The sequence below is a fragment of the Peromyscus maniculatus genome, chromosome 11, assembly GCF_049852395.1.
Source record: "Peromyscus maniculatus bairdii isolate BWxNUB_F1_BW_parent chromosome 11, HU_Pman_BW_mat_3.1, whole genome shotgun sequence".
Taxonomy (NCBI): domain Eukaryota; kingdom Metazoa; phylum Chordata; class Mammalia; order Rodentia; family Cricetidae; genus Peromyscus; species Peromyscus maniculatus.
The window spans coordinates 68,354,199-68,377,102 of NC_134862.1; the positions used below are offsets into that span (position 1 = coordinate 68,354,199).

Here is a 22,904-nt window from a genome sequence, read left to right on the forward strand (position 1 = left end):
TCTTGTCATCAAAAGATGTTAATGTTAATTAGAATTAAAGTTTTAAGTGTAATATAGTGTAGGGTTCTTCTACTGACATCTGTATACCATAACCTGAATTTGGTCTCCTGATGGACTCAGCATCTCTGATAATACAAAGTTTGACTACTGTGAATCAGGTTATGGTGGGTGGATAGATAGGAACTAGAGAAGTTACTGAAAATCATCATGGTTTGGGAAACAATGGTTATGAGCAAAGTTTAGAATACTTGTAGATTAGAGAAAGCTGTTTTGAACAAGCTTTTTGGGAGCTAGCTGAGCAATGGAAGTTTCTCCTGAACAAGAAATTCCATGTTGTGGTTTGGAGAATAAAAAGAGGGAATAGTCTTAGTCATTGTTCTATTGCTGTAAAGAGACACTATAACCATGGCAACTCTTATAAAGGAAGACATGTAATTGGGGAATGTTTATAGTTTTAGAGGCTTAGTCCATTATCATTATGACAGGAAGCATGGCAGCAGGCAGATATAATGCTGGAGAGTAACTGAGAGCTACATTCTTATCCACAGTCAGAGAGAGAGAGGAACAGAGAGACAGACTGGGCCTGGCATGTGCTTTTTTAAACCTTAAAACCCACCCCCAGTGACATACTTTCTCTAATAAGGCCATACCTCCTAATCTTCCTAGTTCTATCAAAGAGTTCCACTCTCTAGAGACTAACCATTTAACTATATGAGACTTTGTGGGCTGTTTTTATTCAAGCCACCATAGAATTAAAAATGTCATGTGAAGAAACCCTGTCTCTACCCAGTGTGAAAATGAGTGATGCTAGGATACCATGAGCCAATTAAGAGAAGACCCCAAAGTTTGCATATGATCTAGGATGTTCTGTTATCCTCTATTAACAAAGTAGAACAGACAACGATGCATTCTCAAAAATGCCTACAGAGAAACCTCACCAGCTACCTATGATTTCTTTTTGCACTAACATAAACAGATGCTGAGGTTGCCTGTACTGTTTGTGATTGCTGCAGTCACAGCAGGAAATGCAAAGCATCCATAAGAGAAGAACAACACTGTCTATCTTCTAGGCATCTTAATACTATACACTTACATTAAAGAGAAAGAACATATCAGGGACCTGTTGTCTTTCTGCCAGCTTCTTGTACTTATCTGTGAGTTCCTATGACTACCTACTAGGCATTTAAAAGATGACAAAGCAAGCTCTTTCTTCTATTTCATGTCATGCGTATATAAAATTAAGTTTACTGCCTGCCTTAAAAATGCCAGCCAACAATGCTAAAGCACTGTTTAATTCTTAAGGTAAAATGCCAAAAGAAAATGAATACTCATTCTGTACTGCCATCAGCCCGCTTACCTTTACTGTCTTGGCCAGTCTGTGTTAGAAATATAAAGGAAACTGAATTTTTCAAATAGAACCCTCAATATGATAGGAAAGATACATTTTGTAAATGTCATTATGACAAAATTAAATATATTCAAATGATCTAGCTTGTAGCCACTTTTACCAAGATATCAAGAGAAGTTACATGACTTCCAAAATTTGTGTCAAAACAGGACACTTAAATCTGTCCATGTGTCCATGTGTCCAGAGATAGAAGTTTTTGTTCTTTTCAAAATCAAACATAGTGATCTTAAATGAAATACTAAAACCCTGAGAGCACTGTTCTTTCTGAATTCTACCTAATGACATGTAAGTTGCCAGCATGGCATCAAGAGGTATTCCTACTTGAAGTTAATGCTGCTGTGTTTTTATATTTTAATACATTAATTCTTTGTTACTCAGTCACAATTTTGTTTGTATGTACAAGTGTACAGGTATATTATATTTGAAGCTTATCCTAACAAGGTTAAAAAAACCCTCATTTTGTAAATGTGTTATAATTTTAAGCATTTCTATGTTAATAAATGAGTATACTAAGATAATCTTAACAATGTAGTACATTGTTTAAACATCCAATTAAAAATACATTTTAGTTAATAAATTGACAACTCCAAAAGTATCTGTTGAACTGATGAAGTTGCACATTGTTTTATGGTGCATTATGTCTTATAAGTGTTTTCAATCTCAAGTTCCTAGGCTCTAGAAGCTAGAAAAGTCTCTTTAGAATTCTGAAACAAACTGGTGTATGTCAACTCAGAATAGAACCCTGTTGCTTCTGTGCCTGATCAGATCAGATCTTGAAAGCTTCTTGCCCTTTCAGATTCCAGTCATACAGGGTGCTCCTCCTCTGTGATTAGTGACCATCCTGATGCTAGTAAATAGGGAAACAGCCACACATGGTAAAACTGGCTTGTGAAAGAAACTTCTCATGCTGTTTCCACTCTATTTCTACAGTTTCTTCTCTTTCTTACTCCAGTGCCCTTAGTTTCTTTATTCTCATAGTCACCCTATCATTGAGTCATTCCTTATTGTTTGGGAATTCTTCCTCTAATTACCTATAATTCTTATAACCCTAAAAGTTTATAGCAAGCATATCATCTAATAAAATTGTCTTCTGTGAACCATAAATAAATACTAATCTTCAACTCTCTGGAAAATGGCTGTAGTTATAAAATAGCCAACTACAGCACCTTTTATGAGGAACTGAAATGTTGACATGTTCTGATAGAGGTGGGTCCTCAGCCTATTCCTTTGAATGTATCTTTTTCTGTTTTTGAAATTCTACCAAGCAAAATGGTTTACTTTAAAAGGAAGTAAAGTGGTAGGCTAAAATCTATTCCGTCTGTCAAAAAATTTTCATCATTCCTGCATTTACATCTACCAGCAGTAAGTTTTTCCTGAAGGAAACTATTCTACGAATGTACAAATTAAGCTTTAAAATAGTTGTTTTTCTTTTTCAGCTTCAGAATTATTGCGGAATAACAAATACTTTAAAAGGAAATATAAATATTAGGTTCCCTGCTCAGGGTATGCGTTATATAACTAGAATGCTTTCTAATCATGTGTAGGTTAAGAGAATAGGAAGGTGCTAAAATTTTTTTTATAATACTCTAAAATGTAATTTTGTATTAAAATTAGGTCTGTCCTGTCATAAGAACTATATACTCAAAAGTTGGAACTACCAGAATATTACAGCCATGTATTGGGCAGCATTTTATTATTTACATGAATTATTTCCTTTAATCCATTTTACAGGTTAAAAATATAGTCACCAAGATAAATTTTCTTCCTAGCATCACAGTTAGTATACAACTGACATCCTAATCCAGGTATTCTTACTTCAAAAACTATAAAGAGGGCTGTGCAAATTACCCCAGGAGCTGAGCTTTAAACATTAAGAAGTTAAGGAGAAACTTTTTATTCAAAATGATCAGGCAGTGACTCTTCCAAAGACAGATCACTTTGGCAATTTTATTGTAGGGATTTTAGAAATATGCTATAGGTTTACATTTCATCTGTGTAACTTACATTAAGCAAGTTTAGTGTGTACACCTTAGTTTGTTCATTTACAGATAGGATACTACTCAGCCAACTGATGGGGTGTGATAGCACAGTTGAAGTGAGGATAGTCATGACTGCACATAGGACTCAGTGGATATTAGCTGCTGCTGTTGCTGTGGTTGACAATGCAGTCACATTATTTGGGGTGATTTGTTTACTGCTTGTATTAAATTTTAATGTCCAAGGATTTGTAAAATAAAAGAAAATAAATGAGTGTGAAAATAATTTTATTATCTTTGGAGGTGTCTGCACATTTCAGTCCATGAGAATTTTGCTGTTAATAAATGAGATTTACTATTTGAAATTAAAAGTATTTAAAATATTTATCAATTATTTGTTACAGGGAAATGGTTCAATAATCATACAATGAAGTTATTTTATAGTTCCTCATGATTTATTAAGAACAAAGGTTTATTTTTTTTCTCTACCGTAAATTAATAACACACATGTCATTGGTAGCAGCAGTTTAATTTTACATGTGTACTTGAATGTTTTGGTTTATTCCCATTGTTTATTTTAAAATCCAGTGTTGCCTTTATTTTCATCCTTTTAGATTTAAAAATTACTATAATTTAGCTAGATGATATTATGTATTCTAATCATTTAAATGTAAGCCATCCCTTTTCAAACAAACAACAGTCCAATCCCAAATTAGTAAATCTGTGTTTACCAGAAATGAATCATTATTGATTATTGTAAAATTTTACATGGGAGAATGTCTTATCTGTGCTTTTTGAAACAGGTTGTGTTGACAGTCCTGTGACTCCTAGTCTGTCTTTGTGCTCTTTAACCACATACGCCATGATGCCTGGGACTGAATCGTGTTTCCTGTGGTTTGCTAGTCAGCGGCTCCTGTGTTGCTGAGCTTCACCCCTAGGCCTACATTGTTTTTATTTGCATTTTTATTTAATGTTCTCATTCTCACCAGCAGAATCATTAGGAATCACCATCTTATTTTCCTCAATTTAATTCAAATGTATTATTCATAATTTGTTTTTAGGTACCACTTTAAAAATTTCTTTCTCCCATGCCATTTTTTTATGTCCTTATTAGTTTTTTAACTATTAAAAGCTTTGGTACTTACATAAAATAGTTGATAATGCTGTCTCATGTTAGAGGGTAAAATTTCTTGGTCCCTAGTATTTGTTCATGAAATGGATAGACTACTAAAGGATTCTTCCTTACTTTTTTTTTTAATATAAAATACAAAATACTTAATATGACACATTGTCCAAACTTTTTTTAAAAATAGTAATGTCAAGATGTAGGTACTTCCTGTCTGGAAGGAGATGGGATTGTAGTTGAGTGGTGTATGTGCACAACAGCAGGCACTTGACCCACAACTGACTCATCTCCTCAGCCCTACAACTATGATTTTATTAGTGATATACAAATGCTAGAATTGCTTCATTAGTAAAGGAAACATTTTTATGCAGGCATCCACTTATTTCTCAGCTGTTAACACTTGTATGAAGAAACCAAAAATAGCATGTGGTGCCCCTTCCCCCCTCACAAATCCATGACTACATGGGATGCATACATTCATTATATTTCATCAGAAGAAAGCGACTTCAAGAGTTCATAGATTTATTTTAATTAAGATATAATTATATAATTCCCTTCTTAACTTTCCCACCTCCAGCTGCCCTCATGTACCCTTCTTCTAGCCCCTCCCATTGCCCCTCCCTCACTTCCTCTCGAATGCATGGCCCTTTAAAAAATTATTATAATTTTACAAGTATGTGTATGTTGGGAGGGGGTTGCTGAGTTTGTTTAGTGTTTAATTGACTTCTTAATTGCTCATCTAATACCAAGAGTCCATAAATTCTTGATAGTGTCAGTAAAGGTTCTTGGCTGTGTGTTATACTTTATTACAGAAACAGTGTAGATGACAATGAACCGAGACCTGTATAGTTAGTAGGAGTGTATAGTTGTTAAAAATCATATGTGCATTCTATATGATTATAATATTTTAAAAAGTGAGAGTTTATACTAATTTTTAATGATAGAAGTAGAGATCAACTGTTTACTGTATTTTAATGCTGTGCCTAATGCTACATTTCAGTTTCACATTTTTTGTGCCATGTTGTCATCTTTTAATAGATGGAGAAACTCCTGCTCAGATGAGAACTACCTGCCTAGAGTCAAATTATTTGCTGCTTAATTAAAAATCCAAACTCTAAAAGTACCTCTCATAATCTTTAGGTTATTTCAGTGCCAAAGTAATTTATGATTTTTGTGTAGTGAACCATTTAGTTAATATCCTCATGCTTATTGTAGAAATAGAGGCAGCATGTGAATAGCTAATTATCATGTAAAAATATATTTTATAGTTTTTATTTGTTAGTAGTTGTATTTCTGTTTGTGGATTTTTAATTTTTATTATTTTATTATTGCTGTTGTTTTGAAGAAAGACATCTCATACTTGTGGTCAATATGCTTCAGCTTTCACTGTTCTGTGACTAATGCCATTTATGAGCTTTAGTGCTTTTAATGCCCTTCAACTGATGGTAGTTCTTATAAGCTAATTTTGTTTAAAGATGGTAGAGAGACAATAGTGATGAAATAGATAAAATAAGAAGCTAGCCTGAGTTTCTGAAGGTTGTCTTAGAGTTAATTAGGAGAAGGTGTAACCAAATGAAAAGCAGCATAGAAAGCAGACTGTATCCGCCAGGGCAGAGAAAACTAATATCATATGGGTTTGGAATTAGGAGAGAAGACTTGTTATTTTACATTTATTCTATTCCATTGATAGTTCTCTTTTACCAGGTTTTGTCACGCCATTTGGGGGCTGGAAACTTATCTAGAGATAGATAGTCCTCATTTGGTAATGAGGAAACTGAGTGATGTAAGGTAATTGTCTAAGAGCACATGGCTACTGAATGCCATAATAGGGTCTGTTAACTGTAGCTCATGAAGTGCATGCTAATGTTTCCCCCAGTATTGTAAATCCTCTTGACCCTAAAATTCCAAACCTTACTAACCTATTTGGAAATGGAAATAAATCTATGTGCACATTGGCCTTATGATTATTTCCATTTGATAACCTTTCTTGATATGTATGTTTGAAGAGCTGGGAGGAGTAATGTTTATGGGCCCTTTGATGTCTAATTAAATGATTGGCAATAGATGTTTACTTAAAATTATAAATATTGGGTTTATAAATGATACATTTTAGATCAACTTTTCCTGTTATTAAAATAATGTTAAGTACTGAAGTTATATTCTTCTTTCTTCATTTTACAGTAGTATTATTGATTCTACAGAATACAGCCAACCTTCAGGTTTCAGTGGGACTTCTCAGGTAAGTTATACACCTAACAGTATGTTTTGGTAGGTGCTATGAGTAGAATCATCTATGTTGTAAAATAATACGTTAGTTTACTAATATAATCTTTGATAATGATGTGCCCTTTTTAGTAGGACTTACTCATTTTTTTGTAAATAGCAGAATCACTTGTTTATTTGCCTGTCAATGGTAAGAATTTTAAGAAGTAGTTTTAACATAGTGATTAATAACAGACCTTAAGAGGAAGAAAATTTTGTCAGGTGTCTGTTCGTCTCAGAGATATGAAAGGTAAAATATTGATTCGTTGAATATCTTTTATGTTAGAGCATTAAGCAGTTCCTGTGGACTAAAGGCTTGAATAAAATAAACACTAGCCTCGTCTCTTCCAATTAATTGTATGATTCTTTTAACTTTTATTCTTTCCATCTTTGAGTGGGGGATTTATATTTACCAACCTTAGTTTTTGAGTTCTATATGTATTTAAAACAAAAACAAACAAACAAAATTTTATCTTCAAATAATTTCAGATTCAGGTAAAGGTATTAAGATTGCTAAAAAATTCCTTTATGTAATTCACATAGTTTGTCCAACTACTAAAAATTTTACCACATTTTGAGTCATTTCCTTTTTTTTCATGTATATGCTGTTTTTCCTTTTTAAGTATTAAATTTTATTTCCGTTATATGTTATAGTTTTTCCCCATGGGTTATTTACAGTGTAGACATATTTTTTTTTACCCATGATTATTCAGTATATGTTTCTTTAAAAACAAAGATGCTATGTTTTGTAATTACAGTATAATTGTAAAATTCAGGAAGTGAGCATTAATAGTATGCTATTTAGGTTCAGTATCTGTAGAGAAAGTATTTTTAAAAATGCAAATGAAGTGTTTTTAATGCTCATTTATTTATATTTATATTATGTTGAAAAGTTATCTTTAGTAAATGAAAAGCTCTAGGAACATAGAGCTTTCGGGGTTCATTTTCTTCCTGGGTACATGGATGACTGACTACCTGTTTTATAGTTTTGAAACTACTTAGTGCATCTGTTATCATCTTAATTTGCATGCTTGCTTTGACCTGTTTTGTTCAATCCGTTTTTGTTCTGTTTTGGCACTATTAAGATTAATTACATCCAGGGCTGTGTGCCTTTTAGACAAGTATTCTATTGCTAAATTCTTGTAGCATCTTAGTCTTTTAAACAATATTATAATAAAGTTCATAGAGGAGCTTGTATCTCTTTATAGCTATTTAGACATCTGATTTAGGTTTGTTTTTTTTTTAATAATAAATAATCAGATATGTTCGTAGAAATTTTAAAGCCTCAAAGACTATAATAGCTTGAGCAAGAAAAGCCAATCCTGAGTCTGGGAACTAACTGGTTTAGTGTACAGTAGTCTCCAGTGGTGCTGGGCTGAGACAGCAGGCCACAGCTCCCTTTCAGGAAGTCAGTAGGGTGAACAGCAAGTACTCTAGTGTGTTATTTTGCTAAACTTTGTTGTTTAGTAGTCTAGAAGTATTAAACGTATTTTTATGGTATTTTGAATTTATAATTTATCAGAATGTAACCCTTTTCAAAGTTGAGAACTTTTATGCCTTTTACATCTAATATATAATTTACTGGTATGTAGTCAAAAGATTTCTGAAACCCTGAGGCATTGCATTAGTGTCTTCCCAATCCTTATCCACAAAAAGCCTTGTTGATATTACTGCTTTTTTAAAATTTTTTTTTGTTATGAAAATTAAAAATAGCAAGCATGACTAAAAGCAACTTTGAGGAAAACAGGGTTTATTTTAGCTTACAGTTCCAGAGGGATAGAGTTCATTATGGTGGGGGTAGCATGCCAGATTATGTTTCATCTCTCCAGAGGAAGTGGGCCCAAGCTATAAAAGACACTACCAGAATACCCTTTTTCCAGCAAAGCCACGCCTCCTAAATGTTTCAAACCTTCCCATACAGAGCCGCCTAATAGGGACCCAAGTAGTCGGATATATGAGGCTATAGGGGATTTTTTTATTCAAACCACCATATTCTATATCTCCCCATAGTCTGAGGTATCTTCTGAGACTAAAGTCAATCTCTTCAGTTGTGACCCCTTGTAAAATTAAAACAGAAGATAAAACCCACAACGTATGTACATCTTACATACAAGGGCACAGAGTATGCATTCCCATTGCATTAGAGAAGGATGAGTACATAATGAGGAAAGACTGGAATAAAGCAAGACAGATCCAGCAGGGCAAACACCAGATCTTACAACTCCATGTCAGTATCTGGCACTTTGGTTTCAAAAGGCTTAGATGACTCTAACCCTAAAGCTTTGCTGCCTTCATTCTGTTCCCATGAATGATTGAAAAGGAGAGAAAAACAAAAAACTTGAAAAGAGCTTCCTAATTTCTCAATTGCTATGTGGAGAGTAAATGCATGCTCAAAATTTCTGCACTTCCCAGTAGGATCCACTCTGTTAGAAGGCGGGGCAGCTTGTGGAGAATAAATCTTACTCGAGTTTCATAGACTGGAGTTGATGTATTCCCAATTCTCACCTTTCACTTTATTGTTAATGCTGTTTGAGACATGATCTTTTGTGAATCTCATACTGTCTTCACACTTGGAATGATTTTTCTCTCAGCTTTCTGAGTGCTGGGATTACAAGTATGAATTTCCTTCACTTATAACAGTATATGAGACAAAACTAAAGTAAGTTGATATAAAAATGATCAAAAAAGTCATAGATGAGCATAAGCTTGACAAATATAAGCTAGAGAGTATAGCAAAAATATAGATCAAAGTAGAGAACTCAAGGAGAAACTTAAGATACAGATAACTGTTTTCACACTTATAAAAGGTGTTCTCCCCAAGAATAGCAGTGTAGTCACTCAGCCCTGACTACCTGCTAGGGAATTCTTTCTATACACAGACTTTCTTCCTGTCCTAGCAAAAATGTGGATACCCAAGTCCCTTTTCTAAAATGGTGAAATATGGGTTTATATCTATGTATATCATCCCATGTACTTTGGACCATCTTTAGATTACTTGTAATAGTTACTACAATGTAAAAACTTTGTTATTAGTTACTATAGTGTACTGTTCAGGGAATAATCTTTTTTTTTTTCACATGGTCTGTACATGTTCAGTACAGATTTTCTTTTTTCAAAGTATTTTCTATGTGTAGGTGCAGAACTTGCTAATATGAAGGGCCAACTGTACCTTGTGCAATGTTATAAAGAATTAGAATGAATGTGAGGGAAAAGCGGTTAGAAAGTAAAAGAAATAATTAGGTAAGATTTATTTTGTAATGACTTATCACGGCTACTAACAACGTAACTTAAAATATTACCTTGTATTTTTTAATAAGGAAACTGGTACATAGAACATCTAAAGAGATTGACCAAGAAAATGTAGCTATAAGAGGAGAAAGCAGAGATGTTAAACTAAGCATATGACTCAGACCATGTACATTTAAAGAACCACTCATTCAGTCATTGCCTTTTGTTTGTATTTTTAAGTACCTAGTATTTACAAAGCCCTGTTATAGGGTCTGAACAAAACCAAAACACAAAAATTTTTGTAGTAAGCAAGCTTCTAATCTAGTTGGAAAGACAATAGTAAAATAAACAAAGATGACTTCCGAGTGAAAAGGAAGTGAGAGAGTAAATTATCTGACTGTCTTTGGGTGTAAACTCCTAACTGCAGGAATAACAAATAAATAAGCAGTTGGGTTAAAACTATGCCTGGTTCTGGGAATGATTGCAGAAGAGTAAATAAAAGAGAGAAGTAAAGAATGAAGTCGAGTAAGTGTAGCACAGAGTACTGTAGACATAATTTCCTTTGGTTTATGTAAGTGTAAAGGCTTTGAATTTTCTTTTGAGTACTTAGTGTTCTTCATTAAAAGGTTATTTCATTTATTTTGTCTTTGGGAAGTTAATCAAAATGAATTGATTCTAAAATAGGATATATGGTGCCATCTGCACTCCGTGATTAGGATCTTAGAATATACTGTTGTCATTTGGAAGACAAACAAGATTTCTGTGTATACTCCGAATCATAAAATAGTTGAAGATAAAAGGCAGTCAATGTTTTTTTTTTTTTTTTCCCCTGGGATAGCTTCAGCTCTTTATTTTTTTTTTTTTTGTGATATATATTTTTTATTTTACAATACCATTCAGTTCTACATATCAGCCATGGGTTCCCCTATTCTCCCCCCTCCCACGCCCTCCCCTTACCCCCAGCCCACCCTCCATTCCCACCTCCTCCAGGACAAGTCCTCCCCCGAGGACTGTGATCGACTTGGTAAACTCAGTCCAGGGAGGTCCAGTCCCTTCCTCTCAGGGCAGTCAATGTTTTTATAAAATATTATAATTTTTACTTATATATTTAAAAGAAATTAAGCATTTACTGAAGGAGTCTACAATATTATGTAAGCACAGAAACCAGATTTTCATAGAAGGATCAGCATACAACAAATTAATTATCATGATACAGGATAAATTAAGTTAGTACAAATTAACAGTAATAAGAATACCAGTCTTAAATGTATAATTTTAAAAATACATATACTGAAATAAGTAAAGCAGTCATAAGGCAATTTAGATTGACTAATGGTCTTAATTATTAATTTAATTGATTCCTGCTAACAAATTCCCAGTAGTAATTTCTTAAGTGTACAGAGAATGTGATCAGTTGACTTTGAATTTTTTTGATAAAATGAATGATTTGGAGGTTAATATGAAGAAAGTACTTACCCAATCAACATAAAAGACTATGGTAACTAAAGGAGCAAAATAAAGTTAACAATCTGATGAAACTATTCATCACCTGTGCTAAAAGAGTTTATGAAGTAGTGTAAAGAAAGATTAAGTAAGTGTTGTTGTGATAACTAGGAAAACATTTGATAGAAATATGTCTTGTGTGTACTTGTATGGACTTGCTAAAAGAGTCCAAAGCAAATACATATTGGTTAAATAGAAGTAATAAAATATGTCAACATACAAAACCTGGAAATACAAGCAAAATCTGGACCCATGTTGTGAAACATCTTCAGTATGGTGTGTAAAATATCTTACTTGCTGTAACTTTTTTAATGCAAACTCTAGATAGGGTTAAACATTTTGCTAAAAGACATGATTAAAGAGATAAAAATGCACATGTTCATGTCATCTGACGTGATTCTGAATTTCCTAAATAAGAGAGAAAATTTGAACTAATACATGGTGCCAAGGAAGTCCTCTAATAGTTCTTACTGACTTCAGAGAGTTCAGAAAAAGAAACTTAAATCAGGAGTCATTTAAGATGAGGATACATTCTGAGAATCACATCATTAGTTGATTGTTTCTGAATGAACATCGAGTTACTTACACAAACTTCACTGTTGTAGCTGAGTCACTGCACTTTAACCAGTGCAGCCAATTGCCAATAAAAGCAAGATGGATGAGTATACTTTCCAGCATACCATTTTATAGTAAACCTATTGTATACAAGTAAGAATGCATTCCAAACAAACAAAAATATATGGCAGACTAAGTACATACTACAGGAGCAGAGTTGTTTAATGCTGTCAGCAGGAAACAGTATTATTATTATTTGTTGGTTTTGAGACAGGGTCTTTCTTTACAGCTCCAGCTGATCTAGAACTCAGTATGTAGACCAGACAGACTCAAACTCACAAAGACCCATTTGCCGTCCAAGTACTGGAATTAAAGGCATGAGCCACCATGCATGTATAACTATGAAACAATTCTTATAGCAGAGGGAATAGGAAAAAATTTATTCTGTGTCAAGTATAAATGGCCATGCTCAGTGGACAAAAATGTTCCTGTGAGAAAGCAGTTATATGAACTTTTTATGTCACAGAACAAAAGAATGTCATAAATCAGTGCACATACTAAATAACATAAATAAGGACATCAGATCAGTTATGGTACCAAATCCAGAAAACCTCTGCTAATAGCTTTCAGATGCTGTGTGATGACATTCTTAGCTTTGGGCTTGGAGAAAGCTAGACATCTCGTAAGTTTATACATTCTAAAGGTATGCCTGATGATGGAAAGTGTTCCAAGCAAGATACAATAGGTGAGCACTAAATGATTATTCAAGGAACTAAATAAAAATAGTCCAAGGTAATTTTGACTCCAAATTTATCAAATTTCAGCTTTCTACTGTCATAAAATTCTAATCAGCCAGTCTTCAAAATAAATGTGCCTTCCCCCCCCCCCAGGGAATTCTATTTTATACTATCATTATTTAATATTATGTACTGTATACAGTTAACTACGGTAAACGCTTACATAACTGGCGACACAAAAGGTTTGTTAATAATTAGCAGCACTCAAATATGGGAGTTGTTTACAGTATTATGACAGTAGAAGCTCTTCTGCTGTTAGCATTATGGAACCAGTCCATTGTGAATTAAAGCATTCTTCGGTATCACATGACTGTATTCTTATTTTTGCATGGCTGCATTTGTTCTCCTATTCATGCATGCATGTGTGTGTTTGCGTCTGTGTAGGAGAAGGGATAGACAGAGAAGACAATGGAGAAGTTGAGTATTCTGTATACATATGGTAATTGCTAGAAACGTTTGATTTGATGATTATACATATGGGAAGCCTTCCTAAGAAATGCTTTGAAGTACTACATAAAAATGATATACTAGGGCCATAGAGGTGGCTCAGCAGTTAGGAACTCTGGTTGGTCCTCCAGAGGGCTTGATTTCAATTCCCAGTATTTGTCAAATGGCTCACAGCTACTTGTCACTCCAGTTGTAGGGATTCCAGTGCCCTTTTCTGACCACCAGAGACAATGCCACATATGTAGCATATACTCTCACAGGCACATAAATCATAAAAAAAAAAAAATAAACTTTTTAAAAAAGGCTTGTAGTCTAGTAAATTCTGGAATATGAACATGCCCAGCCATAGTGAAATAATTAAGGATATTATCCTACAGTTATAGAGTAAGTTGTTATACTCTTAAAAAAACAGCGCCGGGCGGTGGTGGCGCACGCCTTTAATCCCAGCACTCGGGAGGCAGAGCCAGGCGGATCTCTGTGAGTTCGAGGCCAGCCTGGGCTACCAAGTGAGCTCCAGGAAAGGCGCAAAGCTACGCAGAGAAACCCTGTCTCGAAAAACCAAAAAAAAAAAAAAAAAAAAAAAAACCAGCTTAATAGGTGGAATGAATTTTTAAAATGCTAACAACATGATTAACAAAAGCCAGAAATGTATGACCTTTATATAGTATAGGTTATTTTATTCTATATATATCTGTTGTTTTTGCTTTAGAATTTTTATATAGCTTCTCTATCATGAGCAAAATTAAGAAATTATTATGAAAAATCAGAGGGACTTATATTTTAAAACTTAAATTACAGTAGCTATTTGGGATTCTTAATTCTTAATACTGAGATGTGTATGTGTGTCTGTCTCTGTTTGTCTTAGAACTATTATTCAGGCTGTCCTGAAACTCACTGTCATAGTTCATTCTAGCCTCAGCTGCAGAGCAGTTCTCCAGCTTCAGCTTCCTAAATGCTGGAATTACAAGTGTGAGCCACCGTTCCTGGTAATAATGACCTTTTTAGGAAAAGGAAAAAATAAAAAAAGCTACCTAATGTCCAGGACTGCCTTAGAATCACTGTTAGGTTTATTTGTTGTGTATCTTTCCATTTCCTGTGAACTGTTGTAGTTCCTCATGACACTGGCCTTTTGGAGAGTGTAATTTATTTGTTAGGGTATCTTTTTAAGGTAAGTTTTAATGTCTCATTGGCTGTACCTCCAGCTCCCTCCTGATTCTCCTCCATAGTACTCTTTGTTCTTCAGTCTTTTGTCAAGTTTTCCAATTCATTTTATCCTATGAGCTTTAGTATTACCCTAGTTAGTTAGCTCCATAAAGAAGCCTTTTGAGGGCGAGGGGAGTCAGGGATATTGTTTAGTGCTGGATTCTCTGCTTGAGACCCTGAATTTGATCCTTGACTGCTCACGCACGCACGCACGCACGCACACGTACACACACACACACACACACACACACACACACACACACACACACACATATGCCAAAATGTAGGAATTCCCAAAGTGTAGGAGTTGTAATGACTCATGCCTCTGACCTTAGCACCTTGGAAGCTAATGTGGAAAACAGTTTGAAGCCAGCCAAGATCACTTACCAAGACCCCGTCTGCTGCCCATTTCCCCAAAATGGAAGAAGTCACATCTTGATATTTTTATTGGAACTGCCTTTACGTTAGAAACTATCCAAGAGAGGGCTGATATTTTTATGATAAGAAGTTAAAAACATATTGCTCATGTTTTTGCATGTTTATTGCTAAGTAGTTTTTAAATGTTGAAAAATTACTTTTAAAAATATTTTTTAATAATTATACTTAATTTGAGATTATCGTGGATTAAGATGTAATTATCAAAAAGCAACCAATATATTTGTACTTATAGAGGTCTTGCATAACTTTTACTAAATTATCTTTCATATCTTGTCATCTTAATAGGTTTTCTTTTTCTAATAGTTGCATAAGTATCCTATGAATTTTTCTTTTAAATGAGTAGAGACCTGTTCCAATTGGTTTTGTCAACAGAGATGAGTTGTACTTTAGATATGAGCGTTGTGTGCCATAGTAAATTATGGGCAGAAGGGAAGATAGGAATTTCTACAGGTAAAATGAGAAGGGTTACCCAATTTGCCTTGAAATTATGTTCTTTGACTCAAGGCCAAATGACAAGAATGGCATTGACCCAAACCTGGACAGGAAGCTGCTAGGGCTGTATCCTTCTCTCTCCCATAAATAATTTTCATTTTTTTGACTTAGGGGCTTTATTCCAATCATGATTCTGGAAGCCTTTTGTGATAGGTCTTAATGTTAGACAGTGATGCAGGGAAATCTCTGAGTGGCTTCCCTGGCGCTCTTTGGCGTTTGACAAAAGTGACTTTTTATTCTGAAAATTTTTCACAATTTCAGTGTCTGTATTCTCCTTGCACTTATTTTCTCTCCTGTACCTTTTTCCCTCTTATCCAGTGCTCTTTTCTTTGCTCTCTCCCTTTCCTTCTTAACCTTCACCTGTTATATTAGGACTTAATTTCTATAGATGTCCCTGATCATGTTCAAGATGTTTTCTTCTATTAATTATTTACAATTTTTAATTAAAATATAGTTGCGTCATTTTCTTCTCTTTCCTCCATTTAGCCGCTCCCTTTAACCTCTCTTGATTTCTCAAATTCACGGCTTCCTTTTCTTTATATATATTCCTAAATATATAAGTATAGTCTGCTCAGTATGCATAATGTTCCTAGTATGGATATAATGATAGGGCTGACCACTTGGTTTTAGATCACCAGTGGGGCTCTTTCTGCCTCTGAGGTTGGCAAATGCCATAGTTACTTTTCTTCTTTTGTCAAAACAACTAATAAAAGAAACTTAAAGAAAGAGGGTTTCTTCTTTTTCTCCCTCCTCACATTTTGACATTAATGTCCATTCTGGCATGGGAGGTGTGGTGGCAGAGTTTGAAGTACTGACCTCCAAACTTGTTTTCCATTTTGAGGCAGGATCTCTCTCTCATTGGCCTGGAGCTCACTGAATAGGTTAGTTTGGCTGGTCAGTGAAGCCCAATCCGCCCGGCAGTGGAATAACAAGTGTGTTCCACTATACAAAGCTTTTTAAAGTGGATTCTGGGGATCAAACAGATCACTATGTTTGCATGGCAAACACCTTATCATCTCAGCTATTTTTTCCAGTCTCCGGGGGAAAATTTTTATGTCAGCCGTTTTTGTTTTGTTTTGTTTTTTATCTTTTTTTTAGATTTATTTATTTATTATGTATATAGTATTCTGCCTGCATGTGTCCCTGCAGGCCAGGAGAGGGCACCAGATTTCATTACCAGAGGTTGTGAGCCACCATGTGGTTGCTGGGAATTGTACTATGCACCCTCTGGAAGAGCAGTCGGTGGTCTTAACCACTGAGCCATCTCTCCAGCACCCATTTTTTTTTTTTTTGTCTTATTCAGTACTTCCTAATGAGTTGTTACTCTTGTGTTCCATGATAGCAGCAACTAACTCAGAGCTTAATTGAAGTACATTTACTTGTAAAGTGCTTCATGCATATTTCCTGTTTCATCATAGAATAGTAAAATAGTGTGTATACAAGGGTCCAGACTCAATAAAGGCTACTTTTTTATGATCTTATTGAGGGCTAGAGAGGTGAATCAATCCAGAAAGCTTTGGTATAGAGCAGTAGCTCATAGAAGAAATAATTAGTTCTAGTTATGTTGCAGATGTGGTACAATCACTATAGGGATTTGAATTGAATGGTTTTGAAATATGTTGAGGGGTAGAAAATTGTATTTAAGTCTTTTCATATTGTAGCTCATTTAGCTGATGAATCTCTCCCACTTCTTCTTTGCATCATCCAGCCCTTGTAATTCAATTTAAGTCACTTCACGATTTTTTTCTCTTTTCAATGCTACTTATTTATTTTTTTTCTTTTATCTCGTATATGTATTTTTAAAGTTATAGTTTGTTTTTTCTTGTCTCTCTCTGTTTTTTAACACTTTGGAGACAAGTGTAGCCAAGACTAATCCTTAAACTTGCTATGTACCCAAGGTTAACGCAGGACTACTGATCCTGCTGCCTTTGCCTTTTAAGTACCGAGTTTACAGACCTCGGGCCCACTGTCAGTTTTATGTGGTATTGGAAGTAGAAACCAGGACTTTGTGCATGCCAAGCAAGCACTCTTCAGCTGGCCTGCATTACCTTCACATCAGTGTTTTAAAAAGAATGTTTCATTTTTATTTTTTAATCATTCTGTGAGAGGATTTTTTTCCCCTCTGTATTTACTTGAAAAATTGAAACTGTGATCTGAGTTTTTATATCTTTTCACCATTTGTGGTCACTTTATTACAATGTACATTTGAAAGTCCAGAAGTAAGCATGTAAGAATGTGGATTGTATGGAGTTGTAAGTGTCTTTTCTTATCACCTTAGACAAAGAAACAGCCTTGGTATAACAGCACATTAGCATCAAGACGAAAGCGACTCACTGCTCATTTTGAAGACTTAGAGCAGTGTTATTTTTCTACAAGGATGTCTCGTATCTCAGGTACATGTTCAGGATTTCTCTTAAAATGTCTGAAAATCATCCTTCAGATGTATTTCCAGGTTCATAGGTTAGATTTATGGAAAGTTCTAATGGCAAAGCAAATTGTGTGTTTTTGACAGTCTTATCCACAGTGTGGAGGGTCTTAGAGATCTTAAAGATTGCTGTTGTCTACTGGTAATCTCTGTTTCTCATTCAGGAATGTTTAATCTTTCTAGAGCAAGCTATATAAAATTTGAAAAAATAACCATGAATGTGTAGCTAGTAAAAAAAACAAACGAACAAACAAAAGTTCTATTTAGTTAGCTCCTATTCACCATTAATAAGTTTTAAGCACTATTCTTTGTACTGAGGATAAAAAGATGGTAGAATTGGTTCTTATTTATCATAAAGTGGAATGTTATAAATCTGTAGGCAAAAACAACAGGTAGCTAATAATTCCATGTGTACAGTGTGCTATAAATGTGCAATATCCATTGATATAACAGAGTATGAAAAATCTAGGCTAAAGTGAAAATAAAAAGACATAAGTGATTGTTCTAAGTGGGGACTTAGAGATTGTGTTTAGGCAAATAAATTAACTAAAAAAAAATTAGAAACATTCAAAATACACATAATAACATAGGACCACATGGACATGGTAGCATAATATGTTTTTAATTTTAAGGAGTAGTAAGACTTCCTTCAACCTTTCTCAACATCTTTACTCATTTGTGAAGGGTGAATATTAGTAATAACCCTACAGGTGTTCAAAGAGTTATAGGTGAGGGGCCAGAAAGATGGCAGAGAGTGCTTGTTGTTTTTCCAGAAGATCCAAGTTCAGTTTCCAATTCTCATTTCAGTAGACTGCCTGTAACTTCAGCCCTGCAGGATCTTTCCTTCAAGCCTCTGTTGGGCATCAACACACACACACACACACACACACACACACACACACACACACACACACACACACACACCATGCTCACATATAAATATAAATAAATGAATGAATAAATTAAATGTAAGTAATTAATAGTTATAGGTGAAGTGTATAGGACATGGTGCTTAGTACATGTTAGGAACCCAACAGACAAACAAACAAACAAACAAACAAACAAGTAAAAGTTATAGATGAAGTGTATAGAACACAGTGCTTAGTACATGTTAGGAGCCCAACTAATTGATTCCATTAGTAGTATACCTGTTGTAAATGAAAACCATCAAGGGGAAAATTGTCTGGTAGTATATTGGTTATTGAAAACTGAGTCATGATTTCCTCCTGAATGAATGAACACATTATATATTATATTATATTATATTATATTATATTATATTATATTATATTATATTATATTATATTATATTGTATTGTATTGTATTGTATTGTATTGTATTGTATTATATTAAGTTTATATACCATTTAGATCTTTTTGATAAATTTGCCTCATAATTGGTGATGGAGAAAAAATATTTATTCATGTAGGCTGAGTATGTGGCTCACTTGGTAGAATGTTTGCCTAGCATGCAGTATCCTGAATTGGATCACCAGCACTATATATTATAAGAAGTAAAAGTAAGCATGGTATGCTTGCCTGCAATCCTAGTTTGAGAGTTAGAGGAAATTCAAGGTCATCCTTGACTACATAGTTGGTAGCCAGCCTAATACATGCACACATATACACATTTAGGGAAATGCCAAAATTTGTGCTTAAGCATATTTGATTTGAGATGAATGGTGAACATTTTTATGAGTGAAAATGTTACAATTACTGCCAAGGTTTTAAGTCCTGTAATAGTTTATGAATATAGACTACAATAAAGAGGGCTTAAGTTAATAGCCTGATACCTATATTTTGAGGGACAGGGAATTCCTGTTGACTCTTTTAAACATTACTTGCTATTTTGTTGCTGAGGATGGTAGACCATAGGGTAGATATTGAGATACTTTTTTTGAAGTAGAGATGACAAAGAGTGTGAGATAGAATTAAGTCACTGGCAACACAGGTATGCTTGCTATGAATGGTAAAAGTGACAACTAGGTTATTTGTTCTAGATGTAGATTTATAGGATGGGAGACTACTAAGTTCACACCAGAAGGCAAACTTAAATTTTTATTAATGTCTGTATTGTACTTAAAGCACGTTGTCTCTGGTAGTTAGAAATCTTAAGTTATGCTGGATTTGCATGTTAGCCACCCTTAATTGTACTACTGAATATGAAGTTCTTTTGACAGTAAAGAGGAAACCTTCACTTGTACCCAGTGGAGTTCATAAATGTTGTTTGCACTTCATTGTTTTCCACCTCTACCTTTTTTTGCAGTTGTGAAAATGACAGGTATTTATTAGAAAATTAATGTCTTGACCTCTTAATTATAATTTAAAAAGGATGTAAATGAAAAGTCATCAAGAGAAAGAGAGACATTGAAAACACTTCTTTAATCTATAAGTAGGATGGAGAGATAATGTGCCAACAGATGTATATATGTTGATGTTGATCATAAAACAGCCAAGCACACAAAATCCAAACTTTATAACCTGATATGTGAAAAAGAACTGGTATACACTGAAATAACAACTTCTTTTTTGTAGATTGATTTGTTTTGTTTTACATATATGAATGTTTTGACTGCAAGTATATCTGTATACCACATGTATGCCTGGTGCCTGTGAAGGTCAGCAGAGGACGTCAGATACTCTGTAACTGGAATTATAAATGGTTGTAAATCACCATGTGGGTGCTAGGAACCAAACCCAGGTCATCTCCAACATGTGCTTTTAATGATGAGCCATCTCTCTAGCCCCAGTTTTTTCCTTATAAAATGTTGTATGTTTATATTAATCAGCTTTAGTGATAGCTAAGAGTAAGTACATGTACATACACTAGAAACAAATTGTAGTCTTCAACAGAGTATACATTCTTGAATGCCTGTGATTATGTATTTACTGAGTAAGTAAAGGCAAAATGTGAAAGAAGATTAATATTAAAAAATGTTTTCCCAGTACTTATATTAAATAGGTCACAATAATTGGATTACAAATAAAAATAGTTACCATATCCATAGCATTCTGTAGTAGTTGATTTTGGTGGCTAACTGCCCCATAACCCATGTTTCATTTATATTCTGTTGGACTTTGCCACTGTAATTTTTGGGAATAGGATCTTTATTTCAGTTGTGATATCATATGCTAACTAGGTCATTCTTGTCCTGTTTTTAGAATAAAAACACTACTAACTTGGACCTTTTAGTCTAGGTTGTTTTTCTGACTGCCTAAATCTTTAGCATTTATGAAACATCAGTGATGGAGTTTAATTTCTTCCAGTAATTTTGTTTTTATTATAAGTATTAAATAAATTTTATCATATTGTGTAAGTTTTGAAAATAATTTTTTTAAAAAAACTGTTTTTGTCGTGTGATACTTTATGCATCTTAATTTTATTATGCCTATTGTTACTTCAGATAGTATGTAATAAGTAAAATCACAAAGTTTATTTTGAAAATGCTGTGTACATGTATGTGGATGAGAAATAAGGAAGTTATGAGAGGACAGCATGTAAGAAATCATTTCAATTTTTGGTCTTTAGGGAACTAATGTAATAATTGTGTGTTGTAATTTTTGTTTGTTTTGTGTTTTCAATTCTTTGGTAGAAGGTTTATAAGTCCACATTTCCAGTAGCCTTGATAAACTGAGTATTTTATCTGTGTTTTACTGCAAGCATACTTCTGTATTCATGAATAGATAAATTGCCAGCTACTTTGTATGTTAATGTTCTGATTTAAATCTCAGATGGTTTAGCTTTGAATAGATTACCTAAAGGGGACTTTGTCTGTTCTATTGAGTGTCATTACTGTTGTCTTTGAGAATCAGTAATTTATACATTGCTGTTTTGTACTTCTGAGAATAGGACTGAGAATACTTCAGTTATGTCAGCACATTTGTTAATTTTCAAGTCCTTTTCCTAATATGTATTATTTAATTTTGCTTTGACCATAAACGTGGGATAAATGTACGATCCTGTAAACACATTTTGATAAACTAACAAATACCCATTAACATGTAGATCTTCCTCCAGCCTTTACTGTCAGCATTGATAATCAGATTTTGTTTTTAATGAATGATTTAAAGAGTAATTCTATTCACTAGAAGCTCTTTAAAAAGTTGTTTTAGTTGGGCAGTAGTAGTGCATGCCTTTAATCCCAGCACTTGGGAGGCAGAGCCAAAGAGATCTCTGTGAGTTCGAGGCCAGTCTATTCTACACAACGAGATCCAGGACAGGCATCAAAACTACACAGAGAAACCCTGTCTCGAAAAACCAAATAAATAAATAAATAAATAAATAAATAAATAAATAAATAAATAAATAAATAAATAAATGTTTTATTTTCCCCTGAAATCAGTGCTAAAACTAAAGTAGAGGAGATTGCATTTACATTCTTACTGGCATAGAAAGGTATTTTAGTGACTCCAAAGACCATTTTTATTAAAGTTAAAAGATCACCTAGTTAATTTGAGCATGCTGGTCTTTTTTAGAATCTTCAAACATATTTGTTATTTAAAAGATAATAAATATCTTTAATATGAGGTCATTGTTCTTTTATTGTGTCATTCATTTACTTAATATTGTTGTTGGTTTTTTTTAATTTTATTTTTCATACAGATGACAGTAGAACTGCAAGCCAGTTAGATGAATTTCAGGAATGCCTGTCCAAGTTTACTCGATACAACTCAGTAAGACCATTGGCCACATTGTCATATGCTAGTGATCTCTATAATGGTTCCAGCATAGTTTCTAGGTAAGTATTTGGCACACTTCTTACTGTGTTGTTTTATTGAAATATGAGAAAACTTCTTAATTGGAGAAGCAGCTATAACATCTCTGAAATTTGGAATCCACAAGCTAGATTGCTGTCTCGATAATTGGAGTGCTCAATAGTACCCATCTGAAAGAAGACTGATGCTTCTCTTCATGGTGTATGTCTGTTTTCTGGGTGTAATGATGGAAGGTGCTCCTTATGTCCTCCCTTTGGTCTTGCCATTTGGATAGAACCTGCTACATTTCTTTCCTGAATATTATGTTTGATTTTCCAGTGAAGATTCT

The 22,904-nt window shown here is 34.0% G+C and overlaps 1 protein-coding gene across 8 annotated transcripts in view; it reads left to right on the plus strand.

Moving 5' to 3' along the window:
* Cop1 (COP1 E3 ubiquitin ligase) overlaps window positions 1-22,904 on the plus strand; it is a 123,280-nt gene that overhangs the window by 43,527 nt on the left and 56,849 nt on the right. For 5 of the 8 annotated variants that reach the window (XM_076547789.1, XM_076547787.1, XM_076547786.1 and 2 more), the window contains 4 exons: window positions 6,215-6,298; window positions 6,692-6,749; window positions 17,714-17,828; window positions 22,464-22,599. In XM_076547789.1, the coding sequence (XP_076403904.1) occupies window positions 6,215-6,298; window positions 6,692-6,749; window positions 17,714-17,828; window positions 22,464-22,599 (393 nt within the window). The remainder of the gene's footprint in view (window positions 1-6,214; window positions 6,299-6,691; window positions 6,750-17,713; window positions 17,829-22,463; window positions 22,600-22,904) is intronic. The other 3 variants (XM_076547788.1, XM_042258388.2, XM_076547792.1) reach the window with 1 other exon arrangement.